Source organism: Thamnophis elegans, chromosome 1 (genome assembly GCF_009769535.1).
Source record: "Thamnophis elegans isolate rThaEle1 chromosome 1, rThaEle1.pri, whole genome shotgun sequence".
In the NCBI taxonomy this organism is placed as follows: domain Eukaryota; kingdom Metazoa; phylum Chordata; class Lepidosauria; order Squamata; family Colubridae; genus Thamnophis; species Thamnophis elegans.
Window position 1 is genome coordinate 78890059 of NC_045541.1, and position 27704 is coordinate 78917762.

General features: G+C 38.9%; 1 protein-coding gene across 1 annotated transcript in view; it reads left to right on the forward strand.

The window, feature by feature from the left end:
* BRSK2 (BR serine/threonine kinase 2) overlaps positions 1-27704 on the forward strand; it is a 458442-nt gene that overhangs the window by 337965 nt on the left and 92773 nt on the right. Inside the window, exons 6-7 of the mRNA XM_032222893.1 lie at positions 21242-21275; positions 24560-24628. Coding sequence (XP_032078784.1) covers positions 21242-21275; positions 24560-24628 — 103 coding nt within the window. The remainder of the gene's footprint in view (positions 1-21241; positions 21276-24559; positions 24629-27704) is intronic.

A 27704-nucleotide genomic window follows, 5' to 3' on the forward strand; every position in this document is an offset into this window, starting at 1 on the left:
AAAAAATTGGTAGCTACGCATATGCATCTAGCTGGGTGGTCACCATTTTGATACCCCTATATTAGAGCCACCAAATTTACTTCCAAAATTTACTCAAATGAAGTCCACTAAACAGTTGTTTTCTGGTTCCAACTATAGACACTATTCCAAAGTAAATTTCCTCTTCATGTATGCCCATTTTTTTAATAATTATTTTGCATTACAATCTGAATGTGGGATTCTCATTTACAGGTAGTCCTTGACTTATGACCACAATTGCGCCCAAAATTCCTATTATTAAGTGAGATATTTGTTAAGTGAGTTTTGCTTCATTTTATGACCTTTCTTGCCACAGTTGTTGAGTGAATCACTGCAGTTGATAAATTGGTAACCCAGTTGTTGAATGGCTTCCCCATTGACTTTGCTTATCAGAAGGTCATAAAAGGTGATCAGATGACTTTGGAACACAGCAACAGTCATAAATATGAACCAGTTGCCAAGCATCTGAATTTTGACCACATGATCATGGGAATGCTGCAATGGTCGTAACTTTGAAAAATGGTCATAAGTCACATTTTTCAGAGCCGTTGTAACTTTGAACAGTCACTAAAGGGACTGTTGTAAGTCGAGAACTACCTGTATTGTAATAAACCATAACAGAGAGAGTATGACAATGGAATCTCAGGATGTGGAGAGCTTGACTTGGAGATGATCAAGCAAAGGCTTGTAAGACATTTGTCAAAACACATTCATTAGGATTCTTGAACTGAGGTAGGAATTGGATTTGGTGGCCTAATAGGTCAATCCTGCTGCATGATTCTGTTACTTTGTCTACATTAATTAAATATAGTTAATATGGTTATTCGGCTGTCATGCATTTAACAGCCATTGCCTTCTGCCACATGAATAATTAGTGTTTATGAATGTCTTTGAAAGTCTTCAAGTGTTACATGTAATCTTTTTACATATTTGGGGGTCTCATGTTACACTTATTTATAAGTTAATTGTGAAGAAGCTGGATTGGATGCAAGAGAACAGGTGTGGAAAAGTTCTCTTAGTAGCTATCAAAACAAAGCACTTAAAGATTGATGGTACTTTAAGTGAATAGAATATGCATTATGCATAAGTATAGAGAATCATTTTTGTATGAATTCACTTGAAGTAGGCTTTATCCAGAAAAGCTTATGATGCAATTCAGAAGTGGGGGAATGATGGCCCCTTTATGACTTCTGAACATACTGGCTCAGGAATTCTGGGAGGTGAAGTCTGCAAGTCACAAAAAGGCCATCACTCCTCACCCCTGATTTAATTAAAGGGGCTAGTCTAAAAGCATAAAAAATTATTTCACTCTGAACCTCTTCTGTGTATGTTTGTTTTGCTGCAAAAATCTTTGTAACTGAGTAATTATCTTCTACTCTTCTTCCCACCTACCATCTGAAAGTTCAAATAGAGCAGTTATTGGTCTGTTCTGTTTCCACTTGCCTGATAGTATGCAGTGGTGGGATTCAGCCAGTTCTCACCAGTTCGAGCGAACCATTAGCTAACTTTCTGAGTAGTTCAGTGAACCAGCTGTTGGAAGAAACCTTTTGTTTTTCCTACCGTACAGAGTTATTTCTTCCAAGAAGAAAGAAGGCAGGAAGGAGACATTCTTGCGTGTCTGTGTGTGTTGTTTCTAGCCTAATCCTTATCTTTATTGCCCTGCTTGAGTGTTTTCAGAAATTGCCTGTGCATTTAAGTCTTGTAACATTGTAACAGCTAATGGTTTTCAGCAGTACACCCAGACTTTCTGTAGCCTGAACTTCTCCAGTTTTTTTTATTAGGGACTTGACTTTATTAAAGGGGAAGTGTTGTTTAAGCTTTTTACACTGCTTTACTGGTTCCTGGCACTGTCCTTTTGGAGTGTACTTTCAAGAGGCAGGATGCAAGCTTGGCACTCTGTCTGATTTTTTTACTGCCTTTCTGGGGGCATGTGATTTTTCCTTAAATCTAGATGATTTCCTTAGGATATTTTGTTTTCTCTCATATATATGATAATAAGGCTTAGTAACATGGCACCAGGCTTGAAGTTTATTTAGATATCTGTGGAACGTACTAATTTTATTGTGATCCTGACAAGCTTCGGAGGTCAGAGACTTGAATCTGGGTCCCCTATATAGGTCATTAATTTATCTCTTTTGCTCAGCCATGTGTGCCCACCCACTTTCTGGAGAGCTTAAATGAATTCTCGGCTAAAGAGTTTCATTTTTTGAGCAAGAGTTGGCTGCTAATAGTTATCATTTCATTTTAACTATTTTAATTCCTCAAGGTGCTCTGGCACCCTGCCTGATTTGTAACTCTGGGTTGAAGGTATTGCTGATGAAAAGGAAGGCATTCAGACAGAATGGCTTAGGTTTCCATGGTGGCTGTGACTGCCATTGATCTTCAGTGTGCATTCCCCCCATTTCTAATCTAATGATTGGTATTTAAGGTAGCTTTTTGCAAGCAAAGAAGCTTTTTGTATTTTTGTACAGTGATCCTTGACTTACAACAGTTCATTTAGTGACCATTCAAAGTTAAATGGCAGTGGAAAAAATGACTTCTGACCCTCTTTCACACTTACGACCGTTGCAGCATCCCCACAGTCATGAGAGGCCGGATGAGGTGAAGCACCCCTCAACATGAGCGATGTGGAGTTGGTCATGCCCACCCAGTCACATGACCTCCCAGCCATGCCTACCAAGCCAATCATTAGGGCAGAGAACCAGTTAAATTATTTGAATTCCACCACTGTTATGTTTCAATCTTTTCACATATTTGCAGCATACAGTATATCTCTTTGTATCAGTTAAACCTTAGTTGTAAATTGGTGACTCAGTCTATATCTGCTCATTGTACCAAAACATTGCTACTCAGTGCTGGGATCATGGGTTGTGCTTCTCCGCATTATAACTCGTGTCCTTCTCAGAATATGCTCAGTAGTTTATTTCTAGCATTTCTGAACTGAAATCTCTAAGGTAATAAAATTGGATGTGTACCATTGATAATCATGAACGGAGCCTGTAGTTAATTGTGCTAAGAAATCAGAAGGTTTGATGCTCCAGTGAAATAGACACCCTGCATTGATGCAGCATCAAAGTACTAATCTGAAGTTTTGTCCATCGTATCACTCAACTAATATTGGTTTCTTAGATCACCCAGCTTTGATAGCTTCTGTAAGATCTTTAATATTATCTTTATGGAGTTTCTCACTTAAAAACCCAAAGAACATTCCATTTCTCAATTTTTAATGGTTTTATTTATTTTCTTTACATGACTTACTGTATGGCCACAAATAGTGCTGATGTGACTCCAGGATGCTGCAACCATTGTAAATGCATGCCAGTTGCCAAGCACCTGAATTTTTTATGACATGGCCATGGGGAGGCTGCAATGATAGTAAGTGCAAGGACCCATCACAAGTCACTTTTTAAAGTGTCATTGTAACTTTGAACCAGTAGTGGGTTCCGGATCCGGGCCCAGTGGCATCCACATGGACACATGCGTCTTACCAATTCTGCAAGCCTCCACGATGCTCCAGCTGCTCAGCGGAGCGTTGCGCAGGCGCTATATGCGCCGTGCACATGCACGTGCATGGAAGTGCCGAAGACTTAAAAGACTGGTAAGGACCTCAGGCAGGTGGGTAGACCCTCTGGAGCACCATACCAGAACAGTATCCAGTGCTCCGGGCAGGCTCCGGTACGCCCGTATCAGGGCGTACCACCTACAACCCACCACTGCTTTGAACAGTCACTAAATGAATACCTTAAGTCATGGACCATCTATCCTCAAAATAAGGAATAGTGATGGTAAGCAATAGACTGGCTGTGAGCTGTTTCATTGAGATTATTTTTCACTAACTGACAGTACATGGGGCTTTGCAATAAATTTTCCATTAGAAAAATTCTTTATTACTCTCATTTTTATGGGAAGGGTTATAAAAGTTATAACAGATCCTGTCTACAAACAAATATGACAAAACCTTTAATCTTCTATATTTAAGGTTGGTTGGGAGGTAGAGACCATATTAGCAAACTGGAAAATTATTTTCTGAAGCGTAGGGATAATTTGGCAGGTCTTGCCTTTCTTCAAACTCCAAGGACAACCATGAGCAAATAGCACAGAGTAAATGGAACTGGGGAATTGAAATAATGCAGCTTTTATTGGTTCAGATTTCTTCATTAACTGACTTGCCTGCCAGGCAAAGAAAACTCAAGGCAATTTAATTCTGAGAAGGCACTTCCATTTGTCCAGGAGTTGCTTCTCCACTGCAAGACACATTTATGATGCTTTCTGTTGCTAGCTAAAGCCCCCTGGTTTATTACAAGGGGAAATCCAGAGTCCTAAGAGAACTTCCTCTTCTGTTAAGAGACTCTGCTTTAGTGCAATTTTAGTTTACTACAACCCTTATTCCGATGATGGCGAACCTATGGCACACGTGCCACAGGTGGCATGCATAACCCTCTCTGCAGGCACTCAAGCCGTTACCCCAGCTCAGCTCCACCGTGCATGCACGTGCGCCTCTCACCAGTCAGATGATTTTCGGGTACCACCACCCCCGCAGCCAATTTTTAGTCCCAAGAGGCTACAGGAAGGCCTAATAGGCCCAAAATGGGACATGTGGAAGGTTGCACGTGCATGAAATGATTTACATTCCTGTTGCCTGTTTGTTTATACTGGCAAACAGAAGGAAATTTGTAGATTACTGCCAATATTTGTTGATGCAATTTATGGGGAACGGGGGGCCTACAGCTAAGTGCTGTAGGCGGCCCATTCCAGAATATAATCAAGAATATTATATTCAGTACTACCTTAGATAACCTTGATGGGTCTTCTATTATTAATTCTCCCTCCCTTCCATACTAGGAATTGTTATAAATAGTTTTAAAAAAAACTCGAAAATTTAACAAGTTCACATCTATGTAAGGTTGGTCCACGACATTTTACTGCTTGAAGCAAAGATTAAAGCATAACGTGTCTTCCTCCATTTTATGTATCAAAGGGACTAGAATCATAGTTGGATGATTGGACAGCATGTCTCAGAACATCTGTGGAATAATGCCAGACAAACCTTTATTGTATTGACAAATATGTCCTTTAATAATATTGCTTGGCTTAACTCTTGAGGTAGCTCTTCAGGTAGCTGCCTCACTGGGTTTAATAGCAGACAGACCATTATTACATTTATTAACTTCTCATAAAAAGTATAGTGTGGACATGCTTTTACAATCAGTTTGACTTGTCTCTTCTGGATATTCATCTCCAGAAGAATCTATTCATTTCTGATGGCATGGTATAAAATTTTTGCTTATTTAGCTTATTCTGTGAACATGGCATATATTTTTCTCTCCATTTTTCATATGAAGGCTGTTATGTATCCTTAACTCTACTTATTTATAAAACAGGGCTTTTCACATGTATGCATGTATGCACACGCAACATCCATATGTATGGATTTGAATGACAATATAATACTAGGTTCATTGAAATGGTGTGCTCATTTGATTATATGCTGAACTACACACAGGGGAGTTAGAACTGAAGAAGCTTTTTAGATAAGAAGCAAAATGTTTTCAAAGAAAAAAAAGATAATCCAGTTATTTTATTATTTAATTATCTCAAATTGATCTTCTAAAACCTTAGCATACAAGGAAGAGGGTTTTTGCCCCTTTTATTATATTGTTATAAATTGTAATACAATACATTATATTGTTTCAGGACAATTATATTTGTACAGTATTAATTACAGCTATTAATATTCTATTGTTTAGATAATTTGGGTATTGGTAACAGAGAAAAGATATATTCTATCAATATCAGTTACAATTTAGAATATTGATATTACAAGCATAAAATTAACTGACCTTTTCATACAAAATTCAGTACACTGTAACAATTGAAAGAAGAATCTGCTGCAGAAACTGATTTTTCTTCAGCTTGTATAAATATTTCACCTTTTAGCATAAAAGGAAATATGGAGTTTCTATGGCAGAGCAGTAAGCATGTATGGGAGAGAAAGGATAAGAAGATAGAAAAGAGAAAATAAATTATAGCTGATATGTTTAAGTGTTTTCAGAGAAAATTAGTTTACTTTCTGGCTGATTTAGATTTCTTGGAAATTTACAAAGCTTCAATTTAATGGGAAAATAATGAGTTGAAAACCAAGAAAAATTAGCATTTATGCAGATTTACTGTGAGGACTCCTATCAATTCAGTTGGAGAAGGAAAAGCAAATTCATGAATATTTGATACATTAGATATACAAACTCTTTTATGTAGCAGAATTTCCTAAAAAGTTGCACCCCTTGTCAATTGTTTGAAGGGATACAAATTTCCTTTCTATAATCAAATCTCTGCAAATTATAAAAAGAGAGAGCTTTCTTTGCTGCCTCATTGTTTCAGTTACTGTCTTGGAAATTAGCTTTCCTTATCTTTATATATTTAGTTGTTTATTTCACATAGTTATAGTTGCTTCCATTCTTTTACTATTATAGAAAAATAGACTTCATGAATTACAGAAATTGCTGCATGCTAAACCTGATTTGGGTTGATAAGAAGCTTTAACTTTACATAAGGTTAGGAGTTTAAATAAGCCTTTTAGAATAGTCTCCCTGAATGGGGATCTTTATTTTACACCATGAAACTACATACAGTATATGTGGAAAGAATATCAATTACACTGGTCTACAAATTTTGGGAAATTAACAACCTCCGTGATAAAATGTAAATGTTACATATTTTGATTAAATGAATTAAAAAACAAGTGATAATGAACAAGATGATAAAGGTGCTGATTGGATAAAGTTTTCAAGATATTTCACAATAAAGATTTATACACAGGCGAATATATTTGCCTACAAGGGATGGAGGTGTCTAATATAATCATGATGCCTTCTGACTTCTCAACAAAGTACAGTAGAACAATGAAAATGTACCACAAGTGTATAAATGTATTTTCACTTTGAGAACAGCAAGGCAGATGACTTTGAAAAACACATGGAAAATTTGCTTAGGTCCTATAAAGCACTTGGTGCAAACATGTCACTGAAAATTCACTTCTTATGCTCGCATTTAGACTATTTCCCTTGGAACTGTGGGGCAGTGAGTGATGAGCATGGGGAGTGATTCCACCAGGATATTGCAGGCATGGAGAAAAGATACCAAGGGAAATGGATTCTGTCCATACTTGCCGATTACCGCTAGAATCTCGCTAGGGAGGATCCTACTGCAGTTCACAAGAGAAAAACCAAAAAGCACAATTTAGTTACCGAATAAAGATGGACCTTGTTTAATCTGATTTCATGCAAAAAGCATGAAAATGTTACATGAAAAACAAATAAATGAATGAAAATTACGTTATTGGTATCAATAAAAAGATACATTTATAAGGATTGATGTGGCACCATGCTCATTGCTATATCACATTTGCAGAAAAGGTATGCTGGCTGGGAAATTCTGTGAGTTGAAGTCCGGACATCTTCAAGTTGCCAAGGTTGAGAAACACTGGTATAGAGCAATGGTAGTCAAACTGGTCCCTACTGCCCACTAGTGGGTGTTCCAGCTTTCATGATGGGCTTTGTCAGATACTGAAGCACTTTCCTTTTTTAAAAAACTTAATTGACTTTTTAAAAAAATGTCATAGCATTATTTAAAAACATTTTCATTCGGTTTTCATAAAATCACCATTACTGTGGAACCGGTGGGTGGTTAGAAATTTTTACTACTAACAGAGATACAAAAGTGGGTGGTAGGTATAAAAAGGTTGACTACCCCTGGTATAGAGCATAATTGCACATTCCCCTTGTAATTTTGAATTATTTTGGTGCAATTTTGACCTGAAGCTGTGTCTTGGAAACTGGAGCCAATTAATACTCAGGACTTAATTTTCCTTTATTAGTTTACCAGAATTTTACCAATTCTGGTAAAATTTAGCTACTTTCATTTCCAAGGCTTTCTCCTTGTGTGTTATTAGAACAGTGTTTTTCAACCTTAGTAGGTTCAGGATTAATGGCCTTAACTCCCTGAATTCTCCAGCCTGCATGTTGTTTGAGGAATTCTTGGAGTTGAAGTCCATATACCTTAAAGTCACCAATTGAGAAGCACTAAATTGGGGGGGGGGTGTTTTTCTTTTGTTTGTTTGATGATGATGATTGATAGGAGCTGATTTATATGAGTATATCTGCTCCAGTCCTTTATCAGGAGCAAACATAATTAGTTAGAACAGTCCTAATAAGTATCTGCAATAATTTTGGATGTATCCTGCTCAATTGCCAAAACAGACCAGCAACTGTTTCTGGTGAACAGAAACAGACAATTCCACCCTCTGTTAATCCCCCACTCACCATTAAAACAATTTCAGGGATTTACTCCACTTCAGAAGTACACTTTCCCATGTTATATTGCCTTGAGAGAAACTATTCCATATAACATGCTTTAATTTGTTGCAGGCTAGCCCCAGGATTCATTGACTACTTCTCAGAGGCAGAAACACCCCTTCAACTGAGTGAATGCCTTACTCTAGTCCAGCAGCCACTGGTGGTCTGCGAGAAAATTGTGGTTGTCTGCAGAAAAATTATTTGCATTTCTTATATTGCACTACATCACAGGTCCTCAAACTACGGCCCCTGGACCAGATACGTACAATGAGCGTTTGTGTTGCTGCAGAGAGTCTCCCCCTTCAGGGTCTTTTTGTGCAAGTCGGAGGGGGGGCAGAAATTCCAACTTGGGCTCTGCTTCAGCCTCCTGGTGCAAGACTTTGGTTGGAGGCAAGTACCGCTGGTGGCAAAGAGCTGGAGGGGCCTTGTTCCAGTGGGAACTGCATCATGGCCTGGAACTGGCTGACCATCTCAGCCTGCTGAGCCTCCAGGTGCCGATACGTGGTCTTCCCTCTGCTTGGAAAACCTATGCTCGTGAGGTGTTCCTGCTGAGCCTCTTTCTCGGTCAGATCGAATTTGAACTGAGCCAGTTGTTTTGCCAACTCTTTCTCATGTTGGCTGCTTAGCTCCAACAACAGCTTCCTATTGCAGCCCTAAGGAACCCGGGTGGGCAGGTGAGGAGTGGCTGGGAGGGGCGAGTAAAGGCCGGTGAGGCACCTCTCCATGTGAATGACATTGAGTTGGCCACACCTACTCAGTCACATGATCACCTAGCCATGCCCATCCAGCCAGTCATTAGGTAGATATTAGTGGTCCACAGGATTTAAAATTGTGAATTTAGTGGTCCCTGAAGTCTGAACGGTTGGTGACCCCTTAGTCCATAATCTAATAACAACAACAATAGTTTTCCCACCTGCTTAATTCTCTTTTTTCATAAACTGAAGAGTTTGGTTTGAAGAAGATGCTGTTTTATTGCCCTGGGTTTCCCACTTTTGTGTGTGAAAGAGGGGGAACAGGAGAGAGTGGGAGTGTTTTTGTAAGTTCGCCACCACATCATCACTCAAAATAGGAGGAGGTCAGCTTCCAAATAACTTATAGTTGGATAAGTTAAATATTTCTGGTTTTGTTTGGTCTCTTTATGTGTGTATTTGTATGGATCGGAAGTTACTAAATAGGAAGCATATTGTAGAAAAACAAAGTAAATGAATTGATGAAAACTACCTAAATTACCTAACAAGAAAGAAGAAAAAGCAATTACTTCTCCATTACTACAGTTTCAGTTCTCTAGATCACAGTTATTTCAGTCCATCAGATTTCTCTCATCTGATGTTCCCAGATGCAACTCTCCCAAGGCACTCTGTGCTCTGTATGGAGAACTAGGCAGGTAGAAACTGAAGCAAGGCAGGTTGTGAGAATAACCATTTATTTCTAACTTTAACAAGGCAAAGTGCAAGGCAACTCCCAAACAACATTTGCCATCTGGCAGCTCTTTATATAGAGCTGTCAGACGGGCGGACCAATGGTGAGGCTGTGTTCTCCCGCCGATTGGCTGCTCGGGTCTCAGCCAATCAGGAGCATCTGGCAGTCGTCGTAGCCCTGAAGACTTAATGCTCTGCTTGATGTGCTTCTTTATCCTTGTGAGATTTTTTTTTAAAAAAAACTTGTTAAGTCTATCGTATTTATTTATGAGGGATGTCGGGAGATTTGGTAAAGGCCACCAGAGGTGTTCCTTTGCATATCATTGATTCTTTGCTTTAAAAAAACACCAGGCTAGGAGTTGAGGTGTCAGTTATGTCAATAGTGAACAACCAGTCAAGCTCAAGGCAAAAAATTAGAGGGAAGCAAGGAGGGAAAAGCATAGGAATTAACTGCAATGGGTTGCCAGGAGCCAATGAACAGTTTGAAGGGACTCCAACTTTATGTAGCCATGCTAACAATTCTGTTTCAGAGCCTTCAGATGGATATGCCTAAGAGCTGTGTCTAAATGTGCTGAATGCCTGGCAACCATTACCAAGCTGTTCTCTGGATTATACCAGAGAGGATAGACAGGAGAATACCCTTTTCTCCCTCTTTTCCTCCAACCATACATTCCATTACCTTGTATTACATCTAAGGCTAAAAGGCAACATCTAAAATAACTATACTTGAACTTAAATGGCAGGGTGGCCACATTGGAAGTCTGATGCCTACATCGTCATCAGCTCTAGCAAATTAAAAGGCCAGTATAAAGGCCAATCTGGTCTTTGATCCTTCACAACAGTCTTGATCCAATAGTCTTTCACTTTGGCCCTTTTATTCAATTGTATAGCTCTTCATTCAGCCCTATGCTACTCAGTGGTAGGATTCAATTTTTTTTACTACTGGTTATGTGGGTGTGGCTTGGTGGGCATGGCAGGGGGAAGGATACTGTAAAATCTCTAAATCCTCCCCACTCCAGGGGAAGGTTATGGCAAAATCCCCATTTCCTCCCGATCAGCTGGGACTCGGGAGGCAGAGAATAAATGGGGGTAGGGCCAGTCAGAGGTGGTATTTATCAGTTCTCCAAACTACTCAAAATTTCTGCCACCAGGGGGCAGAGCCGAAGTCGTGACAATACAACATGCGATCTCGATGCTCTGAGATTGCAGTTGACACTTTTGTCTCTGGGTGGTCCAAACGGACCTAAACCATCCCGTAGAGACAGTGAACAGGAAGAATACATCTTGCTGATCACAGGGACATCGCAAAGTCTCTGATTGATCCAAGAGAAACTCTTCAAGCTGGTGACAAAAAATCCAGCCAAATGGTTGATGAGGTCGGGGCGGCTCCAAAATGGAAGGATATGGAAAGAAAAAGTGTTTTCAGCTGGTGAGGAATTTTTACTGTTTTAAAAGTGACTGCTTATAAAAAAAACTTAAAATTAATTTAAACTGGAGAACAGAAGAAATAAGTGGCGGCATTAAATTTGGACTGATTTTGAATAGTGGGTTATCTTATTTTTTAAATGCTATTTTTACAGATGGAATTTATGCAAGCCTTTTAAAACAAACGGATTAAGTTTCCTTCTTCTATTTTTTTTTCCTTTGACTATTCTCCGTAATCTATGGACTAAAACTCTCCTCTTTCATTACTGTGGGTGTTTTTAAAAATCGAACCTTTTTTTAACTTGAAATACAAAAAGATTACAAAACGAAACAAAGAAATGGTAACATTGTAATTTTGTACCGCTGCTACTCGGAAGCTAGATGTTTGTGTATTGGAAACGAAATACTAATTTCACTGATTATCCTGGCTTGGCACTTCAAAGTAGATTCTTAACCAGAGAAAGGTGAAATGTTATTGTGATGCTTAATTCTGCTAAAACCTTCTAAGCTAGAGTAGTAGTGTTTGTTAGCCGGAAATCATGGTGCAATTTCAACACCAGAAAGATATTCTCAGAAATACAGAAATTATCAAATACAAATGAGAGGATAGAGAAGAAGTTGGATTACTTAATGCATCTAACAGTAAAATATGACGCAGAAGTTGAAGATGTTCATCAAATGGAAAAAGTGGCGGTTAAAATCCAAAAAACTGAAGAGGAAAATGAATATAAAGAAATTAAAATTGCTGAGATTTATGGTGATTGGTTTGTTTCTGAAAATGGAAAGAGTGGAATACTGAAAGAGGAATTAAATGGAGGGGAAACTTACCCCAGATGGGAAGATACAGAAGAGGAAAAAATAAAATAATTTATGGTCTTAAAGAGAGAAATCTTATTAGCAATAGTTTTGATAACACCATTGACAATCAAAGATAAGCAGATTAAGGAAACGGAAGAAGAGCATCGAAATTACATGAGAGCTCTTATAAGCAAAGGGTTGCTAAGAGGAGTCCATACAAAGCTGATTAAGGAGATGATTAGAGGATTGATGCCACATATGGCAGAATATATGACACAGTTTTGTTACTGGAAAGATACAGGTTGATAGATGGAAGGGTATAATTTAAAACTTAAATTTAGCGAAATTTAATGATAGTAGATATAGTTAAATAAATAATTAATAATGATAATAATGTATACAATGTGTAGTGTTATGATAAGTAATAACTGGATATGAATATTGAATGGCACCCATGAAAGGAAGATTAGAAACCCTTTTGGATTATATATATATATACACAAATACATATACATATACATATACATATACATATATATATAGGTTAATAATAATTTAAAAAAGAATTAAATTAGATTCAGTTAAGTTTTGATTACTAGCGGGGGAAATGATATGATGCAGTATATAAGTATATAGTCAAATAAAGGAGGGATAATGATAATAACGTGTGTGTGTGTGTGTGTGTGTACACAATATAAGGGAATGAGATGTGAATTGTAAACAGCGATTTGGAAAGAAGGATAGAAAACTTTGTTATTAAATATTATGAATGTTTCGCTAGAATACGACATAAGGATTTAGTGTCATTGGAAGATTTTAGAAATAGTAAATATAATGCCAGTATGTGGTTATGTATTAATCCTTGGTATATTTTATGATGAAGGACATTTAAACAACTATAGTCAAATGAAAATGGAGGTATAATGATGGTATAAATATCTGAGTTAAAATACTTGACTTAATATAAATTATGCTTGATGACTGTGGAAGAGATGCACGAAAGTTCTTTGTAACCAACTGATACACTTTCTACAATATGTAAAAAAGGAAGATTTTATGTGTTGTGTTTGTTTTGAAAATAAAAAATAAAAAAACTTTAATAAAAAGAATTCCTGCTACCAATTCTGCAGAACTGGTCCGAACCTGCTGAATATCACCTCTGATGCTACTTAAATACCAACAACAGCACTTAGACTTCCATACAGCTTCATAGTGCTTTACAACCCTCTCTAAGCAGTTTATGAATTCAGCATATTTCTCCCAATCTGGGTCCTCGTTTTACCAACCTCAGAAGGAAGGAAGGCTGAGTTAACCCTTAGTTGGTCAGGATCGAACTGCTGGCAGTCAGCAGAATTATCCAGCAATACTGCATTCTAACTATTGTGCCAGCACAGTTCATTGCTCCAAAATTCTGCCCCATATATCATTCCATTCAACCCAAGCTAATAACAACAGGACAATTTACCCAAAAAACCATCCAAATAGGTACATCTCTAAACAGAGGCACTCTGTTGTGGATGTCCATAGAGCAATTTTAGTTTCATTCTCTTGAAAAAGTATTTTGTTTTTAAAATAGAATGCCCAAAACACTTCACATGCTAATTTGTTCTGCATAAAGCTAGATGGGACACTGTGGTTTCAGAGGTGTATGTTATAAACAAAACAAAAATAAAATAATTTTGAAGTGCTTTTTTACAAAGTCGTCGTTAAAATGTAAAAGAAAAAGAATGGGTTTCAGAAGATTTTTTTGTTGCATAAAAAGTCACGTTGCCGAAGTATAGCAGTAGTTTTCATGAATTACACTATTAAGTGTTGGAAAAGAGAACTGAATAATGAAGGTTTGAATTTATAGAGTAGTGCTTGCATGAGTAGGAAAATTAACATTTTTAAAGAACTCCTGTAGCAGATGGTAGCACTCAGCCAACTTTGATCTTGTAAAAGCTAAGCAGGGTCAGATTGATTAGGACTTCAATATGAGATCAGTAGGAAATCCCAAGGCTGGAGGCTAAACTGGAAAGTCAGAAAGACATCCTGGAAAAGGACAATGAGCAATCAACTTCTCTGCTGTTGTGAAGACAACTATATGGAGATGTCCATATGTTCACCAGAAATTGAATCTGACTTGAGGCAACGTTTACCTTTTTCTGGTTCCAAAAGTAGTGAGTTCAGTCTCACATATCTGACAGGCATAGCTTGCAGTCAGCAATTAATGTTGCAGAAGTGCTAAACAGATTCACTCTGCTTGATTTAATTCCTCTGCACAGTTGGCCTGTAAGTGCCTCAATTCTTGTAGGAAAGCAAATTTTTCCAGGTCAATTAAGCTTCATGCTTAGGAATGTTGGTTCATCACCTAAGCTCCTTGCCGTCCTGAAGTAATCACATGGGGAGCATATCATAAGGTGTGAACCAAATCTAAAACGCGTTTTCCCTTATGATAGAATAGTTGATTAGTTGTGACTGAGGCTTTTATCTCTAAGACCAGCTAGTATCACTGTGGTTTCTTAAATTCCTTCTCTGTACATGGAGACTGGAAAGGCAGACTTTTGCATAGAAAATAGTCTAAACAGGAGGATGATTAATCCGTCCCCTGCCTACCAATTTTCCACAATAATATACTGTACCAGTTGCTTCCTTAGCCGGTGTTTGGCATGTAATTCTATCCTTAGACTGACGGAACGAGACCAAATCATTATATTTCATAATAGCATTTTTGGAGTACCTAGAGTTTCGGAATCAAATTAGCTACTTCCCCCTCAAAGAAGTTTACTTAATTCTCATATCTCTTGACATACCTGAGCTGAGCCCACTCATAAAAATTGCTTCTTGGTCTTGCTGAGTGATCCCATTTTTGAAGACATCACACGTAATGTGCCTAGAAATATAGCAAAAAAGATGAGATGGCTTGAGGAATGAGGAAGGGACCACATTCCTTGGATGCATACTTGTTAAATAATTAGTGATAACAGCCATTATTAGTGCTTGTTGTTGGATTTTCCTCTACTTAGGGACTGTCAGTATAGAAATGAGTTTTCATTACCTGAAGGCAGGTTAAAAAACAATAGATAGAAACTAATCAAGGAGAGAATCAACCTAGAACTAAGGAGAAGTTTCCTGACAAAACAATTAATCAGTGGAACAACTTGCCTCCAGAAGTTGTGGATGCTCCAAAACTGGAGGTTTTTAAGAAGAGATTGGACAATTATTTGTCTGAAATGGCATGGAGTTTCATGCTTGAGCAGGGGATTGGACTAGAAGACCTCCAAATTCCCTTACAACTCTATTATTCTGAATGGAATAAAAATGTCATTTAGAATTAATTAGCTAAATTAAAGCTGAAGTTCTATAGCTGCTCTGAATTGGCAAAGCTTATGCTACTGTCACAACAGTTGAGTAGAGCTGTTGAGTAGTCAAGTTAACTTACCTTTTTTCTCTGCTCAGTCTTTTATAAAATATTATCCACAGAATGCGGTTTTTTTAGTGCTTTGAACTAGTATGTTAAAATAGAAATTATTTTCTTTATTTTGCCTATTGGGTTGCTATTTTAAATGTCAGAAAATCAAATGATTGATTTCACATCCTTAGTTCAATATTAGTGGTTTCAGAGCACAGCAGGAAAAGTCTCTAGAGCAAAAATCTACAATTCTAGTTTATGGAGCTGAGGCCAAGTCTATGATTTTTGGGGGGTGGATATCAGTGGTGGGTTTCAAAAAAATTTGGAACCTCTTCTGTAGATGTGGCCTGCTTTCCGGGTCCACTGGTGGAACCTCTTCTAACTGGTTCGGTAGATTTGATGAACCGGTTCTACCGAATAGGTGCGAACTGGTAGGAACCCACCTCTGGTGGATATGATGAGTAGTAGCATCCCACTGCTACATAGCAACAAATTTTTGTTTGTACAAACATATAAAAATCTTACATTTTACAAATAGCATAAGATCACAAAAGAATTTTTTTTACACAACTCATAATTAAACTTTGGAATTCATTACCACGAGATGTGGTGCTGGCTACCACTGTGACTAGCTTTAAAAAAGAGTTGGACTTCATGGAAATTACGGGGATCAGTGGCTATTATCTTTGATGGTATGTGACTATTTCTGAAGAAAATCTGTTGGAAAAATAGTAGACTTTTTTGTGCAGTTTGTTAATTATTATGAGAACAGACTGCTGGAGTAGATGGGTTAGGGCTTCAATCTAGCAAGCCACTGGTTATGTTTGTATGCATATATATCATTCTTTTGAACATGCGAGACATTGAAACCATGTGTAAGACCCAGTTTTAGTTCTTCATCCATACAAATGGCTGCATGCATGATCAAAAATATTCAACATCACAACATCTATACCCCCAATGCATAAGACACATTAGAACAGCCAGTTCTAGGATTGCCCTACTTCCATACATCTGAATAATTTGTTGGAATGCTACAACACTCCCTCTTGGAATAGGTAATTTGGGGAGCAGAACATTTTAATCTTGAAATATTTTGTGCATCCTTAAGATATACTCCAATCATCTTGAGGAAGCATAATTTGAATTTAAGGGTTAGGTATAGCTATTTTTAAAACCTTTTCCCCAATAGCTAAATTTCTGAAAAAGCAAATCTATATTTTCTCCAGAGTTAGAACATATTTAGATGTATGTATGTATGTATGTATGTATGTATGTATGTACATATACATACACATACATACATACATACACATACATACATACATGCGTGTGTGTGTGTGTGTGCAATGTGTGCTTTGATTTTTTTTAAAAAATGGGTTGATTTGTTTTGCGAATCTCCTGTGTCACATCTAGTTTTGGCCTAGAGCACGGGTGACAAACTTGATTGCCTCACGTGACATCATGTGACATCTCATGATGTTTTTTGCCTTTGCGGAGCTGGGATGAGCGTGGCTTGTGTGTGATGCATCCAGCCCATGGGCCTCCAGTTTGACCCCCTCTGGCCTAGAGTATCATTGTCATTGGAAAAAAATCCAATAGTTTCTAGGATGTTGTTGTCCCTTGGTTGCATAATATTGTAGTTCATAGAACTGTTTCAGTTAGTTGCTGGACAGGGAGTTCAGCAGCAGATAGTAGATTGGATCTTGTTGACAAACTGCTTTGTATAATTCTGTATAGATTGGATCTTGTATAGATAGGTGATACCTTGCTCAATAGTAGTAACTGTGAGAGGGATCTTGGAGTCCTAATGGACAACCAATTAAATATGAGCCAGCAGTGTGCAGCAGCTGCCAAAAAAGCCAACACAGTTCTAGGCTGCATAAACAGAGGGATAGAATCAAGATCATGTGAAGTGTTAATACCACTTTATAATGCCTTGGTAAGGCCACACTTGGAATATTGCATTAGTTTTGGTCGCCACAATGTAAAAAAAGATGTGGAGATTCTAGAAAGAGTGCAGAGAAGAGCAACAAAGATGATTAGGGAACTGGAGGCTAAAAGATATGAAGATCGGTTGCAGGAACTGGGTATGCCTAGTTTAATGAAAAGAAGGACTAGGGGTTGCCACAAAGAAGAGGGAGTCAAATTATTCTCCAAAGCACCTGAGGACAGAACAAGAAGCAATGGGTGGAAACTAATCAAGGAGAGAAGCAACTTAGAACTGAGGAGAAATTTCCTGACAGTTAGAACAATTAATCAGTGGAACAGCTTGCCTCCAGAAGTTGTGAATGCCCCAACACTGGAAGTCTTTAAGAAGATGTTGGATAGCCATTTGTCTGAAATGGTATAGAGTTTCCTGCCTAGGCAGGGGGTTGGACTAGAAGACCTCCAAGGTCCCTTCCAACTCTGCTATTGTATTGTATTGTTGACAAACCACTTTGTATATTTTTTCATTATTATTTTGATGGACCATGTAGAGGAACTTTCCTGAAAATAAAGAGCATGGCAAATATAAAATGTAAATTTTATGTAAGTTTGGTGGGATTTAGTTCTAGATAAGTAGCTGCATCCTCATGTTTGTGCTCTTAATAATATGTACAGTAAGGGTGCATTTTCTTCTCTATGAATAAATTGTTTAGCGTAAGGGATGTTAGAATGAACCACCTCTTCATTTCTGAATGAGTAGATAATAACTGATGAGGTGATATGAAATAAATCCAAGACCTGTAGCTGGATTTGGGATGTGTAGACATATATTATGGGATAAAAAGGACGGGAACAGCTTACCAAAGCAACAAAAGTGAAGGGGTAATTGGTATCAAGGAAGGACCTGAGAGAAAAATTGTTGCTGATAAGAATAGGCAAACTCTTTGAAACAAAACGAGAAAAGCTATTGGTAAAGTTTTTTAAATGTATGTATTTAGAAAATGTATATGGCTGCCCAACTGACTCATGGTGAAATAAGAAATTTGTTATAGAATACTACCCAGCAACAGGGAGTGAGCAGGAAGAAGGCACTTACCCCAGGCCAGCTGAGGAAAAAGAGTAGATCTTGGAACTATAAATTATAGCATAGGCCTGGCTTGATCTCTGGAGCCACTTGACTTTTATCAGAAAGACTTAGGCAGATTTTCAAGTTTTCCACACAGAATTATTTGTAATTCCTTTTGATTCCAGGAAATCTTGTGAAACAAAAAAAAAAAGATAATGTTTGTTCTATAGGGTCTTGACCTGAGGAATTTTCAATTGCTTTTCCTTGAGTGTTTATGAGTGTTTATTATAATTTATAGGCCGCCCTTTTCCCTGAGGGGACTCAGGGCGGCTTACAAAACACGGGGAGGGGGGTACAAAGACAAAAGACATAAGACAATACATAATATTAAAAATAAAGCACAACATTCATTCATCATTCGGGAGGGGACAAACTAAGATTTTTTATCCCCAGGCCTGACGGGCTAGCCAGTTCTTGAGGGCCGTGCGGAAGGCCTGGGCGGTGGTGAGGGTGCGGATCTCCACGGGGAGATTGTTCCATAGCGTCGGAGCTGCGACTGAGAAGGCTCTCCTCCGCGTAGTCACCAGTCGGCACTGACTGGCGGATGGAATTCGGAGGAGGCCTACCCTGTGCGATCTGATGGGACGCAGGGAGGTAATTGGCAGAAGGCGGTCTCTCAAATAGCCAGATCCACTACCATGGAGCGCTTTGTGAGTGGTAAGTAGGACCTTGAAGTGCACCCGGAGATCAACAGGTAGCCAGCGCAGCTCACGGAGGATCGGTGTTATGTGGGCGAACCGTGGTGCGCCCACGATCACTCGCGCGGCCGCGTTCTGGACTAGCTGAAGTCGCCGGATGCTCTTCAAGGGCAGCCCCATGTAGAGCACATTGCAGTATTCCAGCCTAGAGATCACAAGGGCTCGAGTGACTGTTGTGAGGGCCTCCCGGTTCAGGTAGGGCCGCAACTGGCGCATCAGGCGAACCTGAGCAAATGCCCCCCTGGTCACAGCTGACAAATGATGGTCAAAACTCAGCTGTGGGTCCAGGAGGACTCCCAAGTCTTACCTTCAAAAGTAAGAGCTCAGATAAGTTTTTTAAAAAATATATTTCTTGTAGGCGTGATTTTTATATATATTTAATGAAATCCAAGGTCAAGTTGACATTCAGCAGCACAAATCAGTCAAGTTATACGCAGTCTTCAACTTATAACTATTTAGTGACCATCCAAAGTACAACAGCCCTGAAAAAAATGAGTTATAACAGGTGCTCACATTTACAATCATCGTAGCATCTTCAGAGTCATATGATCAAAATTTGGCCCTTGGCAAGTTGCCTGTATTTATGACTCTTGTAACATCCCAGGGTCATGTGATCACCATTTGTGATTTTCCCAATCAGCTTCCAACAAGCAAAGTCAATTGGAGAAGCGAGATTTGCTTAATGGCTTCATGATTCACTTAACAACTGCAGTGATTTCACTTAACAACTGTAATATAAGGTAAAGGTTCCCCCACACATGCATACTAGTTGTTTCTGGCTCTAGGGGTGGTGCTCATCTCTGTTTCTAAGCCAAAAGCTCCAGCACTGTCTGAAGACGTCTCTGTGGTCATGTGACTGGCAAACTAAATGCCAAAGGCGCAAGGAATGCTGTTACCTTCCCACCAAAGTAGTTCCTATTTTTTTACTTGCCTTTTTACATGCTTTTGAATTGCTAGGTTGGCAGAAGCTGGGACAAGTAACAAGAGCTCACTCCATTATGTGACGCTAGGGATTTGAACCGCTGAACTCCCGACCTTTTGATCGATAAGCTCAGCATCTTAGCCACTGAGCCACCTAACTGTAGCATATAAAGACATAAAATTGGGCATGATTCCATTACTTAACAACTGCTTGCTTAGCAATGAAAATTATGCTTCTAATTTTGGTCATAATTTGAGGACTACCTGTACGATGTCTCTAAAATTCCCAACAGTTCTTAAACAATCCACTCTAAAAATTTACCTCTGATTATAGAAAAGATTCCCTCTCAGTTTACTATATTTTGAACAGAGGAAGTTATTCAAATGATTGATGGCCATCTGTTCAATTGCTGCTAGTTAAATGTTAATAGATTTTTTCAATCATGTTTATCAGTCAAGCCTTGACCATTATATTACTACAAATTAAATAAACATATAATAATATATAGCAAGATAGATAGATATATAAATTAAAACCGTCAAGGAAAAAAATGTGTTTTGGCAGTTTCCTAAATAAATACTTGACATGTTAGTATACCTCACTATTCTGACAACAGTTCCTTAATATTCATATCCAGTTATAATTTACAAATTGATCACTTATCAATTTATGACATGTAAGATGGCATGTCAGATAAATATGTTTTTACCAGCCTATATTAGAGAGCATTCTTGGCTCCCATGCAGAGAAGCTGTCTTGCAGAACGGTGCTAGGATGTGACGTAAATAACACACCTGCACAAGGTGGTGAATAAGCCATGCAGTTTATGACCTTGCTGCAGTGGTGGGATTCAAATAATTTAACAACCGGTTCTCTGCCCTAATGATTTCTTCCAACAACCAGTTCACCAAACTGCTCAGAAAGTTAGCAACCGATTCTCCCGAAGTGGTGCGAACTGGCTGAATCACACCACTGCTTTGCTGCCATTAGAAAACATCAGGATATCCGAACCAAAAATAGGGGCCTGAACCAGGAGTTTAATGACTGATGCCATCTCTGAAATTTTATCGGATGTGGTTTTTGCAGATAAACCACATACCAGTACAAACAAAAATAGGATTTAAAAAAAAAATAATAATTTACTGGATCATGTTTTATTTTTCAGATCGCCGCATTATGCCTGCCCAGAAGTAATCCGGGTAAGTAAGTGTGGGGTTATGAAATCAATTGTGGACTCAGGTTAATCTTTTCCTAAGGATCTCTGGTGTTTTTAACCATTTTAGATAAATTCCACTCAATCTAGAAACTTATAACTGAGAATGATTTGCTTCAAGGTTGATTTCCCGCACAGTGCTCGCTATCCTCGAGATTTCACAAGGCTAAATCTTAACTTGATGCATCAGAGTTGTGATTTAGAGCTACAAGAAGATTGCTATATGAGTCTTGCTCACTCCATTCTTGAAGGATTTATATGGGGTCCTGTCTGCTTGATAGGTATTCTATCCACCGGCCACTTTCCATTTCCATTTTAAACACATTCTCTTGATGCTTGCCATACCAGTTACATTTCGCTTCCAACAGATTGAAGAAAGACACTCTATCAAAACCCTTCTAGTCCTCCTCTCCTTTCCTCATCCCCCGGCTGCATGCTACAATGCCCAGTTCATTCTTTCATATGGGAGATATATGCCATACTTCTCTTCTCACTTAGATTTACATTCTTCTTTATGATTTATGTGTATCACACATATGAGGGATGCGCCTGCCCTGAGTGCGTGTGTGTGTGGTTTTTTTGTTTTTTGTTTTGCAGGAAACTCACTCTCCAGCATGCATGCACTTGGGTGTGTTCTCACCTGTTTCTTCCATTTTTTTCTTGACTGCTGCAGCAGGGCCTGGGTTCTTCTCTTCATTGAATGCTTTAGTGAAAAACACTTCTTGCTTGTTTGTTTCATCTGTATAAGATTTAATCTACTGCACAGAGCTTTCTCAGAAGGAGATTTTATTGGGTGTGAGACATCCCTGTTCCTTTCCCATTTGATTATACTGTAGGGCAGGGGTGTCAAACCCGCGGTGTCACATTGTCATCACATGACTTATCGTGACTTTTTCCCCCTTTACTAAAAGGAGGGTGGGCGTGGTTAGCAGGTGACACATCCAGCCTGTGGCCCACACGTGTGACAGCTCTGCTGTAGGGCACATGGCAAAGAATGTCCCCTTCGGGATGCATACTTATTATGGCCGCAAATTGCCAAAGATGAACAGGGCTTCCATTATTCTTTTTGTTTTAAGAGTGGGAGACATTGATGAAGATTATGGTTAATCCCAGATACTTTCCAAGCAAGGCAGAAGAAATTATTCCTATGAAAGACTAATTATGAAAGTCTTATGAAAGAAGATATTTATCATAACTGTGCTGGCATTGACGAATATCGTTCTGGGTTCTAGGACAATAACTTTGAGGTCACATTCCACAACTTACATGTCATCTTTGATTGCCTTCCACCCAAACAGCTTGCAACTTGAATTCCCTTCTCTTTACTTCAGAGCTATTGGCACAAAAATTGAAGGATGTTTCTTCTAAGTATTTTTATTGATTTATCAATCAAAGTAGAAAGAAATCCTACAGCTCTTCACTTGCAGAACCTCTCTTTGTATTGAACACTAAGAATGAAAGCATTTGTTTCGCTTCATATGTGAATCTATCAAAACTGGGGTTTTTCCCCCTCAAATAAGCCTTCATTCAAGAATCTTCATCCATGAATGCACCTCTCAATTTAAAGAGTATCTCATGGTTATTTTTTTTTGTTGGTGAGCTTCCCAGACCTGACTAAAGGCTTCCAGCTCTGCAGCCCAACTATTTATGATATCAGTTACCACTAATAGAATGAGGGGGGGGGGTGATTCAAAGATCTTTTATATGAAGTACCACATCAGTTATCTAGAATCCATGGTGCTACCAGAATTCGAATCTGCTTCAGAACCAGGCCATCCAGATTATGCAGACAATACACCGGAGCATATCCTCAAACAGTGTGGAGCCAGGATAAGAGTTTGCTACAGAATTTAAGAATAGCCTTATTAAGTTCAAGGTCAATTTCCCACCCATAGTCAGATGCTCATAAGCAGAAGGTGGAGATTGTTCTCCTACAATTGGAATACAAAGGAGCACTGTCCCTAAATCAAAGCTAATATTATGCTTTAGGCTAGTAAATAACAGATACAGGTAGATATGTTCTTTGGTAGTCTTTTAAAGCTCACCCAATTAAAACTCTCTTTTTAAAAGCTGTCTACCTTTTATCTTGGGAATGAAAAACATGTGGGTGTATGATAATAAGGGCACTCCATATAGCAAAGAGAAATAATAATAGTTCACCAATAGTCACATTGTCTGAATGGGCTGTCCAATTTGAATGGCAACAGCAATCGTAGGATTCCATTCAATTCATCTCTTAGCGTCAATAAGCATAAGCAATGTCACCCTTTTGTAGAGAGAAACCATTTTGTATCTTCCAGCAAATCTGGGATTCTTTCTTTCTTCATTCTTTGGTTTTTTTTAAAAAACAATCTGGTATCAAATATATCAAAAAGAACCAGCCAATATCACTTCAGATGTTCACTGGCTATCAGCAACCTCGTCACAGTATTACCAACTAGCCAAAATAATGCTTTTCAAAAGATATGTGCCAATTTGATCAAACCCATAACTTCATTTACAGCCTTCCTAGTGAACATCCTTTTGCTTGATCTTTACAGGGCTATCACATAGTATAAAAATGCTATAGCTTAGATATCCAAAAAGAGCAGAAGTCTTCTTGGACAAATCAGAGGAGTCTACCATTCTGCAGGGACTGGGTTCCTGCCCTTAACCACTGAGGAAATAACCAGCCATTCACTTAGAGGATGCACAGAGACAACAAAAAGAAGATTAAGCTGCATGCTTCGAATTGTAGTTCTTTTAATTGTCATCTGTGCATTCATGCTACAATCCCACCTTCTCCACTACAGGTGCCTCAGTTTTAGGTAGCCTGAATGTCCCCTGGACTGCTGTATCTCCTCTAGGGAAAGTGAGGGAACAGGTAGGAATTTTACCCAAGAGTACACATACTAGAGAATGATCTTCCTGCTGACAAGTCCTCCACTCTATGTAGGCATATCACCCAAATGTGTGAATGTACAAAAAAGAGTTTGAAGAACCACCAATACAGGTAAGCAGTCCATTTTCACCTGGGCTATGTATGCTTGTACATTAAAGGAGAGGGTTAGAAAGGTTTGGTGGGTAAGCATTGTTGGTAGAATTAATTTGGCTAGTGTTATATTTCGGTGTAATATACCCTGTAATTGTTTTATGTAGAGATAAATATTTTGCATTTGAAAACTGTAAAGTATAAGACTCATACTTTGGGGAGAAAATAAATTTTCATACAATGTAGGTTAATCTGATTATAATATTTTTCTAATATTCTTTGATTACCATATTGCACAGGGAGAAAAATATGATGGGAGAAAAGCAGATGTTTGGAGCTGTGGAGTCATTTTGTTTGCATTGTTAGTGGTGAGTTATGGTTATCTTTGCCTTTTTTTTCTTTCTATTTTCACATTTCAACTTTGGCTTTACTTATGTTACTGTCATGTTATTTCCTGTTTACTCACGAATAAATTTTACCTATAAGATTCCCATTATCGAAATGCATGACAAATTATTCTCCTGTTTCCCTAAATTGCTGATACTCCTATAATTAGCAGAGGAGTTTTTATTAGAATTCAGACTTTTTTTATGGTGCTAAAATAGGGAGGATACCAAAGAGATTATGATTAAAAGACGATCAATAGATATTAATTCTGTAACTCATACACCATTTATTAATATAATTCAATGATTAATATTTATATCCTATGGTTTCATTTTCTTCTTTAAGTTGTGCATCAATAAGTATCAGTGAGATAGATCTGATTTAAAGTAACCATTATTTCCATGCATCTAAAGTAAATAACAAGTAAATAAAATGTTAATTGATTTATATGTCAAAAACCAAAACAGACATATTGAAGGGGGAAAAACCTTTTTAGACAACCCAAAAATATAGACAAATGCTTATACAGAAGAATATTGAAGTTACCAATATTGATAAAAAATGAATATCTGATAGCAATGCCAGCTGCAATAAATGACTCTAGCCACGCCAGGGCCATCTTAACATCATTATCGTCCCCAGGGAAAGTAGTGTACTGGGGCTCCTGCAACAACTACTCATAGGAATAAAAATGAAAATGGTCGATAAAATTAAGCATATATTTATTTTATTAGCACTTCCAACAAAATCGGTGTTGAAAAACACAATAATACTCAGTAAGCCATACAGTTGCTGTATTTATATGACACAAGGTACATTGAAGGGTTAACATACACAGATTAGTATGGGACCCCTATGCACATGGGGCCCATGGCCCAGTCTCATCAGGCCCATGCATTAAGACAGCCCTGAGCCACGCTTATGGAGATATTTGGTGAATTGCCAGCTAACAGCAAAATACTAATCTCATCGTCTGAACTAGTACAAGAATGGAATTAAGAAAGGCATGATTAGGTTCACTTGCCATACTATAAGAAAGGACATTTCAGAAGTGCATGACAGATAGTTATATATACAGTGTGTGTGTGTGTGTGTGTGTGTGTGTGTGTGTGTGTGTGTGTTACATTTGTGCTGATAAATAAGTAAAGGGAGACTAGTATAGATCTATTTCAAGCTATTTAGCTCTCATCAGCTAGCCATACCCTTACTGGGAATTCAACCTGGGCTGTACTACATATTAAACAGTTGTATTAGCCACTAAGCCACAGGCTCTCCTCCTTTATCAGCTAAACCAGGGAAATAGGATGTGTGCAGGGACGTGCAGGGACGTGCAGTCACTAGAGGCAAGGGAGGCGGAGCCTCACCACTCTCCTCAGGAAAAGAAAAGAAATTTAAATATTTTTTTTAAATAATTAAAGCCAAGATAGTTGCTACCAGATTCCAGGTCACAGTGGCTTGGTGTCTGCTTAGTGTTAACCAAAGCAGGAGGTGAGAGAACTCGGGGCCTCTTTTCCATAAGGAATTTTTCGCCTTCTAAAAGTTAAGAAAGAGTTAAAAGGCAAAGAAGTTCAGATGGAAAAGAGGCACTAATTCTCCCGCCTCCTGATCTGGAAGCAGCCAATCATGTCTTCTTGAGCACGCTTACGTTGGGCGGGTTATTTCGGAGGGCGCGCTTCAGAGGAGAGAGGAGTGGGGGAGAAGGAGGAGGCTCGCTCTTCACCCCTCCCCAACCTTCCCAGGGTCCAGATTCCCTTCGCTGCAAGCCTTGCTGTCTCTTGCATCCCAATGGTGGGTGGGTGTGGGAGCTTTGGTGGCCCCAATTCTTCTCTGGGGGGTGGGGGGTGTCTCCTGGGGCTGCTGGCTAGATAGACTCCCAAGGAGCGACTCCTTCCCTCCTAGTCCCCCTGTGGGTGGCTGGAAATGTCCGCGCATTTCAGCCAGCCACAAAACGCTTAGCCGGGGGTTTCCTTACAAGAGCCAGGGTTTCCTTACAAGAGCCAGTTCTGTGCAGCACCGGGAGGCCACGGAGAAGCTTCGCTCCGCTTCTCACTCAGCTTTTCCCCAGAGGCAATCCGAGACTTCAAGCGGCTGAGCTTGGAGAAGCAGCGGCCGCAGGCCGGGTCAGCGGGTGGGCGGCGGGGCACTTTGCATCGCGGGAGCCACCAAGCGCCTTTGCTGCAGACCCGGGCGCTTGGCGGCTCCCACGATGCAAATCCCCCCCCCACTGCCGAGGCCGCAAATCCCCCCCCCACTGCCGAGGCTTCGCAAAAGGATGCCCAGCTGAGCCTCACCAGGCATAAACCTCACCGCACGTCACTGGATGTGTGTGTGTGTGTGTGTGCGCGCATACACATACATACATATATCAGTGTTCAGGAACAGGGATGTTACTTAATCTCCTTTCTAACAGTAAAGATGGAAAAACATTGACAGACAAAAGTGAAACCTCTCCTGTGGATTGGACTATGAATGTTGGTTAAATACGTGGCAAGGGAGGAAAGTCTCGCAAAGAAGTCTACTCCATATAGAAACAGTTTTGCTTAACTTGTGACTGATATGTGTATCAAGAACACTGTTGGTTTCAACTCAGACGACAATAGTCTCTCATAGGCAAATGAAATCAGATGATGGAGTGATACCATATAATATTTTAAATATGTGATGATGATAATGATGCCTTCTACCATGAAAAACCATCAGAAAAGCCAAAGTACAGCCAAAACAAAACAAAATAATTTAATTCAATATTTGAAATGGCAAAGCTTCATTTCAATCTTTACAGAAATAAGACCAGATTGTAGTCCCAGCAGGGTTTTTGATATGCACTGGAATACTTGCATCAAGTTCTCAAAAAATTAGGTTGAGCTACTTCTATGGACTGTTAAGTTATGACAATAAATATGTACCCTGTGTAGCAGGTGGCTAATGTCATTGGCTCTCAATTATTTTTTATTGTGGCTGGAATGTGGTTATTGCCATTACAATCAATGAAAGGCAAATTGCATTTATGAGCCCTAATGGTGACCTTCCTTTGCTTTTGATTCCAGGATGCTGAAG